At 41.0% G+C, this 20,108-nt stretch overlaps 1 protein-coding gene across 5 annotated transcripts in view; it reads right to left on the bottom strand.

Annotated features, from left to right (window-relative positions):
• The window catches only part of NLGN4X (neuroligin 4 X-linked), a 235,099-nt gene that overhangs the window by 135,017 nt on the left and 79,974 nt on the right, over positions 1–20,108 (bottom strand). The window contains exon 4 of one of the 5 annotated variants that reach the window (XM_069463346.1): positions 12,411–12,426. The exons of the other annotated variants lie outside the window; for them this stretch is intronic. Within the exon in view, the coding sequence (XP_069319447.1) occupies positions 12,411–12,426 (16 nt within the window). The remainder of the gene's footprint in view (positions 1–12,410; positions 12,427–20,108) is intronic. 5 annotated transcript variants of the gene reach the window in all.

Here is a 20,108-nt window from a genome sequence, read left to right as displayed (position 1 = left end):
TCTGAGTGAGAGAGGTAGGCCGGTGCGGGAGGAGGGGAAGGGGACAAGATTGACCCCCCCCAAAAGCGAGGAAGGTAGGGAGTCAACCTGTTGAACCTTCTCTGCTCTCCTTACCCCTTGAGAACTGGCTCTAACTGGGATGAATACGCCCCACATACATTTTGAATCAGATTCCACCTGCACGTGAATTGTTCTTAGCACGGTGAATCTGAAAGACAACTGTCAGATGGGAACACATGTTGAGGGGCTTCACCCAATGCGTGCGCATCTTGGAAAAATGGGTGAAAGCCAGAAAAGTTGGATTTCTGCATTTGAACGAACAGGCATCGCTCACCTATGGCTTCGTTCCTCCCCGTCCCACAGTCAGAACAACAGAACGGGACAAAACTTTAGTCTTAAAGGAAACACGTATGACATGGGAAGCTTATTTTGCAGAGCCTTCAGCAAAGGGGCAACTCGGAAGGCAGCGTGTAGAATGATCTCTCTCGTATTACATGCCGTGGCAGAGCAGGGTGGTGAGAACCTGTCATGCGTAGGGAAGGTCATGCTTTCCTGATGTGGGCAGAGGTTTTTGGTGATGAGCAAGGCTTAGAGAAGAGCACATCCATTGGGAGGATGAGTATCTGGAAATTGATGTCCCTAAAATCATCCCTATTACACTCTGAAAGATTTCGGAAAGGCATCTGGCAGTTTGAAGACCTCTGCTCCAGGGCATAGAACTATGAGAGAGAGAGAATTGCTAAATTATAGGGTATAGTCAACTGACAGGCAAAAGGTCCCCAAATTCTACAATCCTTTCTGTGAATTTGCTGTTCTTCCTGCATAGAAATGGAGTCCATGTCTTCACCCCTTATATCTTGGCTGGCTCTAGGAGTTGTGTCTTTTCAAAAGAAAAGAATAAAAGTGATGATGTGCAATTTCCAAGACTGGGACACCAAATTCCCTGTATGTGTTCTTGCTCTTTTGAAACCCTGCCACTGCCTCATGAAGACATGCAGGCTACTGAGCTAGAGAAGAAGAGACCACATGGAGAAGAACACAACATAGTCAAAATTACCCCCCCAGCAAACCCCAATTACATGAGAAAACTAACTCAAATTCAACAAAGCAGACACATGAATGAGCTGGGCCAAAATTTATCAAAAACAAAATTCCAGCTAACATAACCTGTGTACTCATAAGTACTTATTGGTTTAAGGCACTGAATATTAGAGTGTTTTGTTATGCAGCAGTAGCTAACTGATACATAGGGAAATAGTAACTTCATCTTCAGTAGATACTATCATATTGCTTTCCCAAAAAAGTTGTATTATGTTACAAACTCACTAGCAGGCAAGAGAATTTCCTGCCACTTATACACTTGATATTACCAGATAGTATTTTTACCCCCATCTGAGCGGTATGAAATGTTATTAGTTTGTATTTCAATTTGCATATTCCTTAAAACTAGTGGAGATGTGCATCTCTGCATGGCATTATGATCATTCTTAATTCCCTTCTTGAATAGCATCCCAATTTTTCACTGGCTAAACTTCTCTATTACTGATTGGTAGTAAATCTTTGTATATATGATGATGGCCTCTTCTCAAGGATGTAACGGCAAACATCTAAATATGCATAGCGTGTGCTAGGCACCTTCCTAAGGACTTTATGTATATTGAATATTCATTTTTCACAACTGTCCCATGAGACAGATAATTTGTGATACTTCATTTTACACCTGAGGAAAATGAAGTATAAAGAGATTAAATAATTTGCCCAACTTTTCACAATTAATAAGCATTAGAGATATCCACCCTATTGCCCTTAACCAATTTATCAATTTTTTATTATATAAAGTAAGTTTCAAAATGTATAATTTATTAATATTTTCCTGTATAATGTCTGTTCTTTTTTTAAAGATGATTCTTCCTTTAATCCAAAGACATGAAGACATTTTGGTTTGTTATATATTCTTCTAAGAGTTTGAAAGTTTTCTTTCACATCTGGCTCATAATTCATTTGAAATTTCTCTGGATGGTATAACATAGGGATCATTTTAATTAGTCCCTTAGATATTAATACTATTTCTAGAAGCATAGGTATTATACCTCTTTATTTGCATGCTAAGTGTTTAACATGTGGTAGAGTCTGTGTCTGTCTCCCTTGTTCAGTTCTAATCTATTTTATCTATTTTTCTATATCCCTAGCTTATCTTTTTTTTTTTTTCCTGAGACAGAGTCTCTCTCTTTTGTCCCTGGGATAGAGTGCAGTGGTGTCATCATCATAGATCATTGCAACCTCAAACTCCTGGCCTCAAGTGATCCTCCTGCCTCAGCCTCCCAAGTAGCTGGGACTACAGGTGCACACCACCACACCCCCTAATTTTTTCCATTTTTAGTAGTGATGGGGTCTCACTGTTGCTCACGTTGGTCTCAAACTCTTGAGCTCAAGCAATCCTCCTGCCTCAGCCTCCCCAAAGTGCTAGGATTACAAGTGTGAGCCAGGGCACCTAGCCTCCTAGCTTGTCTTAATTTCTCTAGTTTACATTGTTTTAAAAAACATACAACAACTTTCCTGAGATATAATTCACAAACCATACAATTCACTCTTTCTAAATATGCAGTCCAATGGTTACTAATATATTCATGGATTTGTGCAACAATCACACTATTTAATGGCAGAAATAGTCCTGAAAAAGAAACCCTATAACCATTGGTGTTCCCTCCCATTTCCCCTTCCTCCCAGCCCCTGGAAAACATGCATCTATTTGTGTCTTCATGGATTTGATTATTCTGGAAATTTTGGATGTAGGGTGACAGTGTACCTGTCCTCAGCTTTGACTGTGGGAGGGCTTGAACACATCTATGTGCAAGCCCCACAAGCTTCCATGTGGAGGATGCTATTCCATGTGGTGCACAGACAAGCACCCCTCTTGAGGCCACCCTCGTCCAGTGAACACCCAAAGCCCTGCCCGCTGACTCCAGACTGAAGAGCCTCCCAGCTGAGCACAGCCCACATGCACAACCAAGAATCATGAGCTAAATAAACCTTGTTTTAAAATGCTTAGCTGTGGGATGGTTTCTTATGCAGCAAAAGCTAGCTGATACACCACCATGAACATGCCTTAACTCACTGTATCACCAGATCTCCTTAGGACATTTGGAAATGCTGTTGTTTTCTTTGCTTGCAAAGAGTATATTCCAGATGATTCCTTTTTACTCTTTAGCTTAAATTCCGTTTCCTCAGAAAGGCATTCCCTGGATCACACCAACCTCCTCTTCTAATTGAACTTGGTTTCTTGTTTATCTACTGCAGTAGGCGTTTTCCTTCACAAAATTTACTATAATTTGTAATATGATGCTTTGTTTAATAACTGCTCAGACTGTTAGCTCCAAGAGAACAAAGGTATTGACTATCATATCTTCATTACTGTATTCACTAATTTTCAGTGGCTACCAAAATATCTAGCACATATAATACAAGTTACATGGTAAATATCTGTTGGATAAATCATGTATTTTTGACTATAAGCCCATACCTACTACAAGAAAGGGGTCACAGTCATACCAACTATAAAGAACCAATGATAAGTGTAGTAAGAAAAGCATAGACTATTCTTTGTGGTATGAATAGCTGATTCTCCTCTCAAGTATAAAAATGCAATGTTGCATTTTCCTTCTTTTTTAATTTTGAGAATAGATATTAGATTATAATTCATCATCCGTTGGCCATATAGGAATTTTTGAGCCCATAGTCTGTAAGAACTCTGCCGTTTAATTTATCTTGGGTTGTCATTTCAAAGCACTTGAGGAAATGCTTTTGTGATTACAGTAAAAGCAAGCTCTAATTCTTTGCCATTTTCTGCCAGTTCAAAAATTCTTCATTGTAATAATGGAAAAAGTAAGTTTATCTGTATATATTCCTGTTTTCCTCTGATTAGCTTTGGAAGACAAAATGAGAGAAAAATGAGAATGGTAATTTTCCTTTCTTGTTTTACTGAAATTAGGAAAAATTGATTTCACACTTTCTCAGCTAGGAATCAAAATAAATCTAAATATTTTATAAGTACTGACATATGACTGTGCTTCTTTTTACAGTCATAGAGCATTGTGTAACCTTATATTAGCATTTTTTTTTTCGGTTGTGAATTTGGTTATTGAAATGTTTCTGTTCTCAGGAATAAAAGAAAAATTCTATTATATTTACATGAGTCTCTGCTTTTTTTTTTTTTTTTTTAGAACTTTCAGCTGATGGAATAAATTACCTCTTGAAGAATCTTTATGAGCCTGAGATTAAATCATAATGTATTTAAAAATGGAAAGTAATTCAATATTGTATCTTGCTAGGTACATTTTCTGTATCTTTATTAAGAAAAGTCATGTTGGAAATGAAATTGACTTTTATTTGCCCTAAGATACCTCTTGAAATGTTGTATTAAAAAAACAATAACCTCTGCAGATACACACACACACACACACACACACGCACACACATGCACACACACGTTATTCTATTACACAGTGCTAACTCTCATAAAAAGCCTCTTTCTGTAGTTGGGACACAAACTGTGGACTACTGGGGTGGAATTTTTACGTCATATGACATTTTGTGTGTGGGACAAGGATTATAGAAGCTGGCACTTTCGCCTTTTTCTCCTTCAGCTGTCTATGTAAGGGATAAACTGTCTAAATCTCAAAGTGGCTCATCTATCTTTACTAATCAAATCATACAGAGCTTGCCTGTAGCTTTTCCTGTGTGTGTACCTGTTCATACTAGAATATGAGGACATAGTTCTCTTCATTCTAAAAAAATCAACAAAAAACAAAAATGAGTCTAGATTTATACAAAACCACTCCACTCTTCAATTCCTGAGTCTTTTGTGCCAGACGGTGAAAAACCAATTGACCTCAATTAAGGGTCCTAAAAACATGTATTTTTTAAGAATCATAAAGTCACTCAAGTCTTTGGACGATGGGATAATTCTTACTACCTATGAGGGCTTTTGCGACTTTACCCACTTTGGAACTCTGCTGGTTAGGCAGAATGGAGATGTTTCTTATTCTATTCAGTTCCAATCTAGAGAACACAATGGCACCAGCAACAGAAATGCCAACAGGGAAACAAACTAAAGGCACGGTTCTCATCTTTTTTTCCATGTGACTGTGTTCACCCAACACATTTTGTGTATGTAGTGGGCTGCATTATTGCTTCAAAATCCTCTGAGTTCTCCTGGGTAAGTATGATTATTTCCCCACATTCTAGTATGAATCAGAATATGTCAGAAACAACCTCGTCCACCCAAGATTGACAGAAACTGCAGAAAAGAGAAAGAAGGCCTGTTTGTGACAGCTGCTAAAATTTTGGAGTTTTTTTGTTACAAGAGCGAAACCTGGCCTAAGTTAACTGTGATAGCTATTTGCTTCTCTCCGAAGGCACACATGCGTACGCATACACAGACATACACATGCCCACACACTAATGCACACACACACATTCAACCACATGTACAGTTAGACTCATGCACAGCATCCTAACGTGTGCCTTGATCACAGAGGTTGTTTTAGATCCTAACCAAGGCCAGTTTGTCACTGTGCTTGATATGTATAAATTAAAGCTATTATGATGGTTTTTTTTTTAAGTGGGTGCCTTATTTTCTTAGTTAGCATTATAATTTTGGTTACCTGTAACTGAACAATTAATATTTTTATAGTTGGCACTAACCACCATAAGACTACAGTGGAATAAAAAAGTACGAAAATCAATAAAGATTAGGAAGTACCTAAATAGTGAAGGGGAATAAGCAAAATGCTAATGGCATTACATCCTAAAATAATCACGACTAAGAAACATCAAAGTATTTCCTTTGATCCAACTGTCAGGAGCTTTCTGAAAGAATAGGGCCCTTAAGAGAATCACATATTCAGATATATCAGGTATTACTCTCTCTCTTTCAAACTTCCTGACTCTCAGGTAACATGTGAGTGTTGTCATGCACACAGCAAACGTTGGCTCCACAATTGCTGTCTCGTGTTATTGTAGGGAGTGTTGTTATTTTCCATGGTTCCCCAAATATTTACTTCACTTTTCCACCTTTCAGACTTTGCTCACGAAACACCTTCTTCCTTGCTTCTGAGGATAATATGATGCCTCTAAACTCTTCTGCAAACTTACTCTCTAACTCTGAAAACCTTTGAACACCCAGTCAGGCAAAGTGCCAGAAACTCTATGGCCTGTTCCTCAGTTTCCCTGCTGTCTTCTAGCAACATCTTATGAGTGTCCCTGATTATGGTTTGACTTGCATATCAGTTATTTGGGCATCTAATGTGCTCCCCATGGAGAACAGCGGGGTGCTGAATCTTTACCGTGTAGCTCAAACCACTCAAAATAGAAAACTCTTGCCCAAGAAGGCGCCAATATAACCACTTGCCGTAGGATTAGTGTTAAGCTGATCATAATCGCTCCTTTTGTAGATGAGTCAACTGAGGCAAGGTAGAGAACAATGATGGCTAGACTTTTGATGTGTGCATCTTTCATTTTTAAATAAAATCTCCTTTGAATATGAAATTTGAGAAATTTTCAATTTGAGACATCTTCAAAGCATCTTCATGGATCTCCTATGTTAGCATCTTCAAAGCCTCTCTGGGAATTGGCGAAGAAAAGTAGGCTATCTGGGTATTTGTTTGTTTTTAATAAACTTATATTTTAGAACACTTTTAGATTTGCAGAAAAATTGTGAAGATAGCAGAGAGAATTTCCATACACTCACTTCTCTATTTTATTAACGTCTAACATTAGTGTAGTACATATGTTATAATTAATAAGCCCATATTTAAATACCGTTATTAACCGAAGTCCACATTTTATTCCCATTTCCTTAGCATTTACTTAACGTCCTGGTTCTTTCCCCAAATCCCATCCAGGGTCCTATATTACATTTTCATTATGCCTCCTTAGGCTTTTTTGGTCGCGACCGTTTCTCAAACTTTCCTTGCTTGGGATGACCTCAATGGTTGTGAAGAGTTCTTGCCAGGTGTTTTGCAGACTCACTCACAACTGGGACATGTCTGATGTTTACTGTGAGTAGACCGAGGTTATGCATTTCAGGGGAGGAACACAGAGGTCACGTACCCGTCTCATCACATCATAGCAAGGACGCATTTGGTGAACACGGCTTAACACTGGATGTGAACCTTAACCGCCCATTTGGGGGAGGCTGTGTTTGTCAGGTGTCTCCACTGTAAATTCATTCTTTATTCTCCCCTTTCAATGTTGTTCTCTTTGGAAGGATATCATCGTGCAAGAGCCAAACCGAAAGAGTCGAGATTCATGTTCCCCTTCCTTGAGGGAGGAGTATCTATATAAGTTATTTGGATTGTTTCCGCAAGGGAAATCTGTCTCCTCTCCAGAACAAGATATCCACATTCTAATCCCCAGAATGTGCCCATATGTTATGCTAAGTGGCAAGGGGGAATTAAGTTTGCAGATGGAATTGAAGATGCTCATTGCCTGATCTTAAAAGAAGGAGATGATTATTCCGTGCTCCCCACATGGTCCCAGTGTAATCACAACGGCTCTTTAAAGAAGACGGAGGCAGGAGTGCAGTCAGCGAGATCAGAGGACGTCAGAGAGATCAGAAGACGCTACACTGCCGCTGGCTTTGCAGATCAAGGAAGGAGCCATGAGCCAATGAGTGTAGGTGTCCTCTACAACCAGAGAAAGGGAAGGAAAAAGGTTTCCCCTAAGAGTTCTCAAAGGCAAGCAATTTCCTGACACCTTGATGTCAGTCCAGGGAGACACATATGGGATTTCTGACCTATAAAATGCAGGCATCCCATAAAAGGAAACTGGGAGATACCTTTGGGTTGTTTTAAGCCAAAAACATTGCAGTCATTTTGCACAGCACCATTAGGAAATTAGCATCCGGTTTAACGTATTCAGTCTGTATCAGTAGGGAACTGTGGCTATGTGTTTTACACTCTGAGATATAACTCCTGATGACTTAATTTTCTTGCTCCAATTGTTCCAGCTTGGGACATCCAAATCTCTTTCACTCGGCTCTGTGCCCACTGGAGGTACTTCTGTCACTGTGCGACTGTGTGTGTGTGTGTGTGTGTGTGTGTGTGTGTGTTAGGCGTTTTCTTACTTTCTGGCTCTATAGGACACTCCAAGCTTATCTTGTATATTTTCTGCCCCGTTTCCAGAATCAGCTATTTCACCAAGAAGCCTGGTTTCTCTTTATTTACTATCTGCCTTTTATACGTCAAGAACCTGAAGACAGGCTAAGGAGGATGACTTGCCTATAAGATTCTAGAGACAGTGACCCAGCTAGTACCTATAGAACAAGCTTTACAGTGCATCACTGTGTCTATACTGCAGGCTAACTGGGGACAGAGTGAAAACGCACCTTTTTATTCCCATTCCGCTGGTCCTTTTACTATAGCTGTTATCTCATAATGAGAATATTAACAACTAAATTGCGATATTTGCTTACCACATGAAGGGCACTATTCCAAACATCTGTAACCTCCTTAAAAATTTCAGGAAGTATTTTGCCCTAATGTTACAGATGAGACGAATGTAGCACAGAGTTATTACGTAACTTGGCTCATGAGATCCAGATATCAGGGTTTTGGGGATTCAAACCCAGAACTGAAACACTTTGTAACAGCACAGCATCATCTTTGTAGCAACCAGTGCGAACTATTTTGCGCAGGGTGTTGTGTTAGTTCCTGGCAAGAGGGTTTTGATTCCGTCTTCCAATATAAATTATAAAACACAGAGATGACTACACCATTTGGCTGTGTCTTAGAATCTCTGGTGGAATAAAGAAAATAAGAATTATATCTCAACAACTCAGTGGACAAAGAATAACTGGTATTTAAGGAAATGACCCATTTTTGTTTGGAAGGCATGAAGCAGGTGTCATAAATTGTGGTTCATAGAGGATGGTATTCCCAAAGAGGAGGAAAAGACTGGATGCAAAGAGATTGCTCATCTTAGATGTGGGTTGAAACAGAGACCTGTGTGACAATGGGTAGGTCACTCAATCATCACAAACATCTTTACCAGATACGGCCCTGTGTATCTGGGTACACAGTGTGGTGCTACACTGATGCAACTGCTCCTTAAGAGGTATTGTGTTTTCAACTCAGTCCTCCGTTGCTAATGATGTAGAGACCTTTATAATATCGCAAGTGGTTGCCTTTAAGGATTCAGAATCCTTAGGTAATTCTATAATCATAATATACTACCCAGCTTTTTAAAATACATCCTGATGATCTCTAATTTGCCTCAATTTTAATATTCTTCTATATTTACATTACCCTTATATTAGTTCACAAGATAATACTGTGTGGTGATTATACGATGGGATTTTCTTGACGACAACTGTTTAATCTCATACACTTAATGACTGTAAGCCAATCGTTTCGCTCTTTTGTAAATCCATAAAACATTTCCCTCAGGCCAAGATAGAAGTTTAACATCTCTCTAGGTGTTTACAGATTTATGCTAAGCAAGTTCCTTTCTTTTCTTTCTTTTTTAAAGCAAGCTATTTAGAGATCCACCGAAAAAGTAATTTCTAGCTTAATGATTTCATTTCTTTGGTAATTATAGGCAATTTCAAGTATTTATAAAATCTCTTCAGGTTAAGGATTTGGGGTTTTTTATTATTATTACTTTCAGTTGAAGAGGTTGGAAACAACTAAATCCAGCTCAAAATACTTAGCAGCTTAAAAAAGAGTAAATAAGAAAGTGGCAAATAATGTCAAAACACGTTCAAATGCCAGTCCTTCTCTAAGAAATCCCAGCCTCCCATCCCTGGTCACACCTGCCGGTCTGTCCGGAATGGCTTTCGTGACTGGATAAAAGAAAGTAAAGGGGGTTTATTTCCTTCATTATGTTATTTTATTGTACTAGTAGTAATTTGAGTATAATAAAGTCTCTCATTTTGCTAAACATTTAAAGAAGTAGGGAGGTATAACAACCTCATCTTAGCACAAAATAAAAACTGGATTAATCATTTATGCTGAAAACAACAATGAGAATGTGTGTCAGAATGTCTGTAATGCTGAGATTTATACTGTGGGCCAACATACATTTATTAATAAAGCATGCATTAATAATGATGATGGCATTTTTGCTGTGTGTGTATATATGCACATAGATTATTATGCAGTCAGCTTTTACAATAGCATCTTCTAAATGTGGTCATGAGTGTACACACACAGGCCCAGCCATATACAAGTACACTTTTGTTATTTATTTAAAAATATATCTTGGCTGGGCACAGTGGCTCATGCCTGTAATCCTGGCACTCTGGGAGGTTGAGGTGAGTGGGTCACTTGAGGCCAGAAGTTCGAGACCAGCCTGAGCAAGAGCAAGACCTGTCTCTACAAAATAGAAAAATTAACTGGGCACGGTGGCTCATGCCTACGGTCCCAGCTACTCAGGAGGCTGAGGCAGGGGGATCAGTTGAGCCCAGGAGTCAGAGGTTGCTGTGAGCTATGATGACACCACTGCACTCTAGCTCAGGCAACAGAGCCAGATTCTGTCTCAAAAATATATATCTATATATATTTATATAAACGTGTGTATATATATAAATATGTATATAACTTTAATAAGTAATAAAGTCAAATATGTACAAAAGGTATGTACAATGAACACTATAAATATACATATAGTGTATACAGTATAAATATATAATGTATAAATACATAATTTGTTTTAAATAATGGAATCACTCATAATATATATATACACACATATAATTTTGTGCACATACATATATGCATATGCATTTTTAATAAAGAATAGCATCACTTAGGGAAATACATATCCGATATAAAGATCAGAAAAGGAGGGTCACTAAAGGTACCCAAAACAGCAGGGGCATCAGGAGAGTGCCTCAGCCGTGTTATCATAGGTAAGTGACAGAAAGAAAGGAAAGTGACTGGCAAATGGAACACAAGGTGGATGATGGGCTGGGAAGACAGATGGAGGAGATATCTGAGAGGAATCAGACACCACGAAGAAAACCTTTCTGAGTTTAACGGCCTCGTCATTTCCAGAAGAATCCATGACAAGAGCTATAGGTGGAGACATATCCTGGCAGCTTACTTTAAAATTAGTGAAGTAAAGAAAACCAAACCAAATGATCCAGGTAGGAAACCCAAAGTTCTCTCTGCAACAGAAGATGTGTTTGGAGGTATCAGTGCAGGTGATCTGTCCACTGCATCTAAGACGAGGTGGTCCCCGTGTCAAAGGTTATGTGGACATGCACCCCTCCACCCCACCCTGGCCCCCACACTCCTGGCTGGGATCTGAGAGCCGGGACTCGGGGGTGTAGGTGTCTTGGGAGGCTCATTTTCTCAAAGAAGCCAAAGGAGTTGGTAAACCAGGAGATGCTACATGAGGTGTGCAGATAGAAGCTGAGATGAGGAAGCATGGGCTCTCCAAGGGCAAACTGTATTCTAGGTGGTGGGTTCTATTCTTGGCTCTTGGTCCCATGAAGTTCCTGCTGCAGCCTGTCCTGACCTACAACAGGGTGTAGATCCTCGGTCTCAAGCCATCTGTGTGCTCTCTGTTGGCTGGTCTGTCATCAGCCCCCCAAAATGTCTTTAGTTCCGTTATAAATACACAAAAACTCACCCCCCTTAGAATTCTCTGGAACACTAGGCCCAGATGACAATGAAACAAGATCTACCATGTTTTGGTAGAAAATCTTTGCCAGTCTGACCTTTGAAAAAGTATTCTCAGAGACAAAAGTGTTAAAAGTACATCCCTTAATGAATAGAATAAATATTATGCAGAAAATCACTCTAAGAAATTAAACTTAGAAAAACCCCATTAAGCTCAAGGATGAAGTCAAGATTAAAGTTATTAAAGGAAATTGTGGCATGGAAGAGCTGAAAATTCCACATAGAATAATTATCATTTTAAAGATCTTAGTACATAATAATACAAGGACGTCAAATGAACTTTATTTGGATAAAGATATTTGTCAAATAATAAGGTCATCAGAAAAAACCATGTTCAAAAATGGTGAGTGATAGTTAGAAAAACCCAGGTTGCAACAGGAGAGTGTAAAGTGAAGGACGGCAAAATATATCACCCCAGAAATGCCACCTCGGTGCGGGATTATTTGAGCTCCAGGTACTTACAAAAGAAAAAGAACAAGACGATCAAAAAAAAAAAAAAAAAAAAAAAAAAAAAAAAAAAAAAAAGCAGGTGCAAGGAAGGTGTTCTGATTTTTCTTTCTGAAAGCAGGAGATAAAACTCCCACCTGGAATATGTGTCCTCCCTACGCCAGAGGGAGAGTCACATTCTTATCACCAGGCAGGGGCAGTTGAGACCAAGAGAAGTTTGCATAAAGACACCATGTTAGAAGAATTTTCATCTTTAGTCTCTCCACATTGTGCAGTTACTTTTCCACCACTGCCTCTGTTCAAACCTGTATGAAAGCATTTAGGTTTTGCCACTTGTTTGGGTCTTCCTTTCCTTCTAGGGCTCTCATACCACATACACCTTACATCCCAGGGACTGGTGTGCTTTTCTCCTGTTGACCTGTCCTTTGTCCATTTAATTCTCGGGCTTAACGGGGAAAACCCTAAGAGGGTAGGGTAACATTGGCCTCCCCTAGAACAGGAAAGATAAAACGGGATGCCACAAAGTGTATCACAGAGCTACTCATTCGGAGAAATTAATGCCAGAGGAATTTTTAAAATCGTAAAGGTAGGCACAGATAGAACTCAGGGTGTGTCTGTGGTTGCATTGTGGTAACTCCTACTGCCGTGGTCTCGCTCACCATCTCATTCCCCATATCCGCTGCTGCCTTCTGCAGAGACGCCTGGAAAATATCCAGGTTCATGAATTCCATTAAGATAATAGAAGGAAGCCTTTGATGGCTATGTACATCCCAGTGTTGGAAACACAGCAAGAATCTCTGTTTCTCTCCCAGCGGAGCCACAGAATGCTGTTAGCAGGGAGGTGAGCAGGGGTTTCCTGCCATCTGTTTATTCTGACATGCCAGGACTGAGGACCGTGAACAGGGAGGCCTAGTCTTGGCCCTCGTGGAGCCCACAGTCTCCTGGACTGTGCAGGAATGCATTCGAGAATCACCCCAGATTTCAAACTTCCTGCCATGAACACATCATTAACGGCTATGGTGCCATGCCATCATTATATATATGCATACATATACACACACACGTGACATATGATTGCACACATGACATATAGGATTATAGGTAGATATAGATTACATATAATAATAACTAACTTCAATGCAGAATCTCAGAACATGACCTTATTAGGAGCTACAGTAGCACCTCCCACCCTGCCTATCCTTGGGGCATATGTTTCAAGACCCCCATGCAGGCCTAAAATGGCAGCTAGAACCAAACCCTGCATATACCATGGCTTTATTTTTATACATAAATACCTATGATAGAGTTTACTTTATGAATTAGGGCCAGTAAGAGATTAACTCCTCATCTCTAAGGAGTCCACTAAGTGAAGAGATGAACTGATCACAGGTCGCTGAAACCACAGAAAGCAAATGGCGGATAACGGGGGACTCCTGTAGGGTCCCTGCAGGTGGGATTGCGTGATCACCTGGAGAGTAACCAGCATCACTGGGCGTACAATGAGCCCCCCTTGCACTGACGGGGGTCTTAGGAGAGGAAAGGACCCAGAAACTCACACATAGAAGGCGACCACGTGAGGATGGAGAAAAATATTGGGGTCCTGCTTCTAAGGAACGCCAAGGATTGCCAGCAGCCTCCAGAAGGCAGGAGAGACACCTGGAACCGATGCTCCCTCAGAGCTCCAGGTGGAACCAACCACACCAACACCTCGACTTTGGGATTCTGGCCTCCAGAACTTGGAGAGAGTCGCATTGCTGTTGTGCCAATTTGTTACGGAAGCCCTAGGCAACTCAGACACGGAGCATTTAAGAATTGGGAGCCGCTGTGCAGAGAACACACCCTAGAGCCATGCCATCCTGTGATGCCAGGAAGCTGGGTGTGAGCTGGACCTGAGGGGTGGAGAGAAGGCATCCCTGGTTACATCAGTGGGACAGGATGCTACTGCCTTGATTAGGTTATGCTGTCTAAGATTGCTTTCCACCCGCAGTCTTAGTGGACTGGAACAAGAGATTCCCCTGCTGCACTTGAAGACATACACTGCTGCTGCTGCTGTATTGAGAGGATTCCCAAGAAGGTCACACAGCAAGAAGGTGCAGGGGGCCTCTAGGAGCTGAGATCAGCCCCCTCAGACAGACAGCCAGAAAGTGGGACCTCGATCCTGCAATAGCAAGGGACTGAATTCTGCCGACACCAGAGTGAGCTTGAAAGAGGGCTGTGAGCTCCACAAAGGAACGCTGCCCAGCAGACACCTTGATTGCATCTCTGCAGGACGCTGAGCTGAAAACCCAGCTCAGACATGCCCAGACTCCTGACCCACAGAGATTGCGAGATGATAAATGTGTGTTGCTTTAAGCCACGAGCTGTGCAGCAAATTCGTTGTGCAGCAAAAGAAAACTAACAAGCATGGGCAGTCCTTGCATCTTTTCTCATCTATACCCCTCTGACTGCACATCGCAAGTTATGTAAGGAATCTGTTTAGCCAGCCCCACAAATTCCCTCAAATTTCAGGTAATGTGGATTCTGTGAGGGACCCAAGGCAGGCAGGCTTTGAAGGAGTGCCAGCCAGCACCGGCAGGCCATCTGGAGTCCAGCAGTCTGCACGGGCATTTGGGCTGCCTGTCAGCTGTCCCCCCGCGGCATGGAGGCGGTACCCAGGAGAGCTTCCCCGTCTGTTCAAAACACGCGGCACGGGCCACCTCCGTCTCCACGGCCCGCCGAGCACGTGCGTGCATTTCTCAATCACTGTTTTTGTTATCTTTAGCACTTAAGCCCCTATTACAATTAAAGAACATTGTGTATTCCAGTATACAACAATTGCTTCTAAATGCATAACTCAGAAGGGATATGGAGGCAGTAAAATTATTTCTGAACATATCCACACAATCCACACAAGCTTCGGACATCACGAATTATAATAACGTAGCTCAGAAATGAAAGGAGTGACCAGATTGGGGCTGAGGCTTTCCTGGTGCTTTGTAAACCTTTCTGTGGTGTGCCTTGGTTCTCTTAATTTGCATTTTTTTTTTCTCCTTTTAATTTGCTGTCTCTCTCTCTCTCCATCAGTTGAAAGCACCCCTGGAGAGAAACCACACTCCTAGGATGGACACCAGCCACACGATATGGGAGATGACCACGGCTGGAAAGCCTAGGACGGAAAGGTTGATAAAGGAAGAAAACTCTCCCGTGAGACCGGAGCTGCCCTGTCTGCCAAGTCTGACTTTGCCCTTTCGGTCTGTTGAAAGAGAAATCTGGACTAAGTCGGGACGCTTCAGCGAGGATGCGGCAATTATCCGCGGCCTCGAATGGCGTGTTCGTGGAGTGTTAACTCGGTGAGGACCAGGCGTTTCCACTTACGGCATGGATTCAAAGGGAACACAAATCATTCACTTAGCAGCTTGTGAGCAATTTAGGAAGATCATGTTTCTCCACTTGTTGTTCATGCAGCAGACTGGGACTCAACGAGCGTGCTGGCTCTGGGCAGCGCAGAGCCGCAAGTGGAAACCGGCCAATGGGTTTCTTGCTGTTCAGATGGCACGCAACATTCACATAACCCAGGGGGGAGAGAGGGTTTTCTTGTTTAGGAGGTCAAATCCCTGTACTGACAGTGTACTTATTAACAGGCATATGACTACCTGTTTCCATCTAGAGAGATGGTAGGTAACCTTATAAATTTACCTACATCATTATGATGGAAATCCTTTAGAAAACATCACCAAACTCCCTAACAGTGTTCCACAAACAGGATCCAAATTAACTCTAGATCCGCAAAAGGGAGTCTCTCAGTGCCTGGCACCACGCTTTACTTAGGAAGTTCTCAAACATGTTGAGCTTGAGCTAAGCAAGCCACTCAAAGCAGAAATATCCTATTTCAGTCGGATTCTTTCATCGCTACTAAAAAGTATAACAGCATCCGGAAATAATCACCGCGGTCACCAAGCGTTATCGTGTATGTTAGACATTCCACCTGCAATGCCGGTGGGCCTTTTCTTTTTTCATTATGCTATAATATGGCCAGTTTGGTCGTCCAAGGAAGTCTGCAAAGAGAGAAATGATCTGTAGTAATAGAAACATGACTGAAAATCAATAGCTCCCACAGATCATCAGCATTAGTTAGGAAGCAATGACTATTTCCAAAAAAATCATCATGGCGGCCACTTAGTAAACAGGGAGATAATACATGCAATGACTTTTTACTGCTGTTTCCAAATTAGAATCTCACCTATTTGTTGGAGAAATAAGGTAAGCTGCATTCTAAGTTCCATCATATTTAACCTTAGATCAAAAACGTGTGTTCCATTTGACTCTGCTCTTCCAAAAATACCTTTAGAATTTTTGGATGGGGATAAAATATACGTTCAAAACAGCAGCCAAAGAGGGACTGTGTTTTGGATGTGGATCTCCCTCGTAATCCTGTGCCAGATGAGATTCCAGGCTTCCGTCCCTCTTCAGGATATGGTACTTCTCCCATGGGATCGACAGGTGGATGACCTTCCTTGTTGCAATGGCCATTAGCCATTGTCAGGTTCTCAGCTACTGATCTATCTAAAGAAAACACACCCCACAGTCATGGAAGGGTGACGTGAACAGACAAAGCTCTCCTCCTACCTGAACCTCTTAAAATCTAACGGTGATCCTTTCTCCTCCTGCCTTCTTGGAAGTCCAAATCCAGCCTCCTAGAAGTATCCATGTGCCCACTTCACTAATTCCCTTCTATTTACTAAGGGGTGGACCTGTTGGTGCCAATTTCCTGTGGACAATGTGAAGCCTCTCAAATGTCAATGCTATTCTATCAGGCTTGAAGGATGCTCATAACCTATTCCTGTTTTACTCCTACAAAATGAAGAGTGTTGATGCCACGAATAAAGAGCGGTAATTTTAACTGGAAAGTTTCACTTTATTTTATTTATTTTTCTATTTATTTTATTTATTTTAAATTTTAGTTCAGTTTTTTAGAGATGGGATCTCACCCTAGCGCCCAGGCTGGACTGGAACTCCTGGGCTCAAGTGATCCTCCCGCCTCAGTCTCCCCAGTAGCTGGAACTACAGGTGTGCCCCAGCACGCCTGGCCCTAACGGACAGTTCCAGGCTGTAACAAGATGGGTAAGTGGGACACTATGATAACCCTTGGCCTACAAGCTTTCAGATAAAGTAAAGATCAATGTCCTGTAAGTGCCCCTTTGTTTTGTCTCGTTTTGTTGGGGCTGAAGGAGGAAGAGTCAACCCCTCTATTCAGAACGGCCTGGAAACACGTGTTAATCGGACAGCTAAATGAACATGTGTAACACGCACCATTGCTTTGCAACCAGACAATTAGAAAGAGCTGACAGGAGACTGGCCAGCACCGCGTTAGCGTATTTTAGCCAGATAGTAGGAGGTGACAGGCTGCACAAGACGGAACAGATTGGGACCAGTCCGCTGTGAAGACGAATTCTAGTTACGAATCTAACACGTGTTGATTTGGAGGCACAGTTTCAGACCATTTCTTAAGTCCCCATGAAGGAAGGAAAAGAAGTGCCAATTGACAGAAATCACCGGAAAGACATGGATGACCTCTACGTCCAGGCAAATGTCAGGAGGGACTGCACAGATCAACAAATCCCTCAGCTCCTGGGAAGTAACGTCAGCGACGCTATGGATATTTGTAATGATACCTACTGAATGAGCGGAAGGAGCATAAGAAAACAAACGCAAGAACATAACACGCATAGCACTTAACAGGGCTGCCGTCAGCAGTGCTGATGTAAAATGCCAAGGTCACTTGAAGGAATATCATCACAAGATCATCTTTGCAAATGAGAAGTATTCCAAACAGCAGTTTCATAGTGGTAACCGAGTAACATGCATATGGAGTTGTTTATTTGCCTAGAATAAGCAGCGGGTGTTTTGCCAGCTTTGTAAACCTGGTCATAAAAGAACAGGGTCAGCGGTCTGTCTAGAGGGAGCTTGATTGGGTCAAGGTCAGAGACCTCAAGGTGTCTTGGGTCACAGAATCACAAACGATTCTCAAGCGCACCCAAGCAGAGAGGACCAGACAGACACCTGCGTGGAAAGTAGACTAGTGATAAAAACCAGTAGGAGCCTCCAATCATTTAGATAAATAGGAATTAAATAAATTAGATGAATTAAGAATGTGATGAATTAAGAATTAGATGAATAAAAATTAGCGAATGTCATACTAATACTTTATCAAGCAGATTAAATTACAAAATGTCTTTATATCTTTCATAATTGAAGACCGTTAATGTGCACAGGTATATATATAAGGGTCACAGGTTTTATGAATACGCTGTGGTCATTGTTACAAACCATTAGTCTAATAAAGCTTGATGAATCTCCATTTAGGTTCCAAGTTCCCATTTTAATAACATATACTTGATTTTTTTCTGACAATTCATTACATGATGTTACCTAAGGGAAGATGCTACAGAAATAGACCGTTAAAAAGAAAGGAAAGAAGAAGGCTTTACTTCCAAATTGGTAGAATAGTGAAAGCCAACGAGAAAAACATAATCAGGTGAGCCCGAATTGAATTATCTACCCACTCACAGCAAGATTTTTGGCAAGGACTATGTAGAGTTCCTACCAAAAAATTCTCAATGTGTTAGGTCCATCAAACTAGACATCTCAAAATAAGATTTCATATATGGCTGTGGTCCCCAACCCCCAGACCATGGACCGGTGGTACCAGTGCATGGCCTGTTAGGAACCAGGTTACAGAACAGGAGGTGAGCAGCAGGTAAGGGAGTGAAGCTTCATCTGTATTTACAGCCGCTCCCCATCGCTCACATCACCTCCTGAGCTCCGCCTCCTGTCAGATCAGCAGTGGCATTAGATTCTCACAGGAGCATGAATCCTACTGAGGGATCTAGGTTGCTGCTCCTTGTGAGAATCTAATGGCTGATGATCGAGGTGGAGCTGAGGTGGTGATGCCAGTGCTGGGTAGCAGCTGCAAATACAGATCAGCATTAACAGAGAGGTTTGTATAATTATTTCATTATATATTACAATGCAATAATAATAAGAAATAAAGTGCACAATAAATGTAATGCGCTTGAATCATCCTGAAACCACCCCCCCCCCACCCCCCGTGCCATCGCCCTGGTCCATGGAAAAATTGTCTTCCATGAAACTGGTCCCTGGTGCCAAAAAGGTTGCGGACCATTGAGGTATGGGATAATGAACATATCCAATATTGAAATATCACAAAAAAACATGTCATAGATACATTGCAATTTTTCTTTAGGGCACCAAATCTTAGGGGTTTTCAGCAGAATTTCAGGTGTCCTAGTCATACAAAAGAGAAAAAGAGGTCTTTTGGTAAGCTATTATGTTAAAATAGGTGTATACACACACACACACACACACACACACACATATACACATATATACATGCATGTAGTTATTGAAGCACTGATAGCTTGGAAACAGGGTAAATTACAGTTTTTACCTCCAAGGAAAATTTTCAATAGTCCCCATATGCAGTAGACAATTTTGATGCTGACAATGTATTCAAAGATATTTAATTTGTGACTAAAAAATGGATGTATGTTTCCCAGAATTCACTACACAGAGATCATTAAAAACTCCATGAAAATTAATTACCTGATCAAAACACAAAAGCAACAGAATATGGAACAAAAGAGTTATTTTGTTTGTATCTCCTATTCAGATACCTACTTGCATATTTTGCAGGCGTATAAAAATAGCATAATTATTATTGTTAGGAATTTTTATTTTTAGCATATGACAAAAGCAAAGGAAGGTTATCTTTTTTAAAGGCTAAGACTTGATGACTTAACAGTTACTATTTTGAAAATAAAGAATGGATACTGGGCAACTTGGTACATTGCAGTTTTCCCTGGAATTAAAATCATTAAACATGATTTTAAACTGTCAAGATAAATTATGAGCACTGTACTTTTATACCAGATATTTTCTCTATGTAGACAATCCGATGTTCTATGCCAATTACATAAC

Source organism: Eulemur rufifrons, chromosome 30 (assembly GCF_041146395.1).
Source record: "Eulemur rufifrons isolate Redbay chromosome 30, OSU_ERuf_1, whole genome shotgun sequence".
Taxonomy (NCBI): domain Eukaryota; kingdom Metazoa; phylum Chordata; class Mammalia; order Primates; family Lemuridae; genus Eulemur; species Eulemur rufifrons.
Note: the sequence above shows the minus strand (reverse complement) of the source record. Positions and strands in the feature narration are given on the sequence as shown.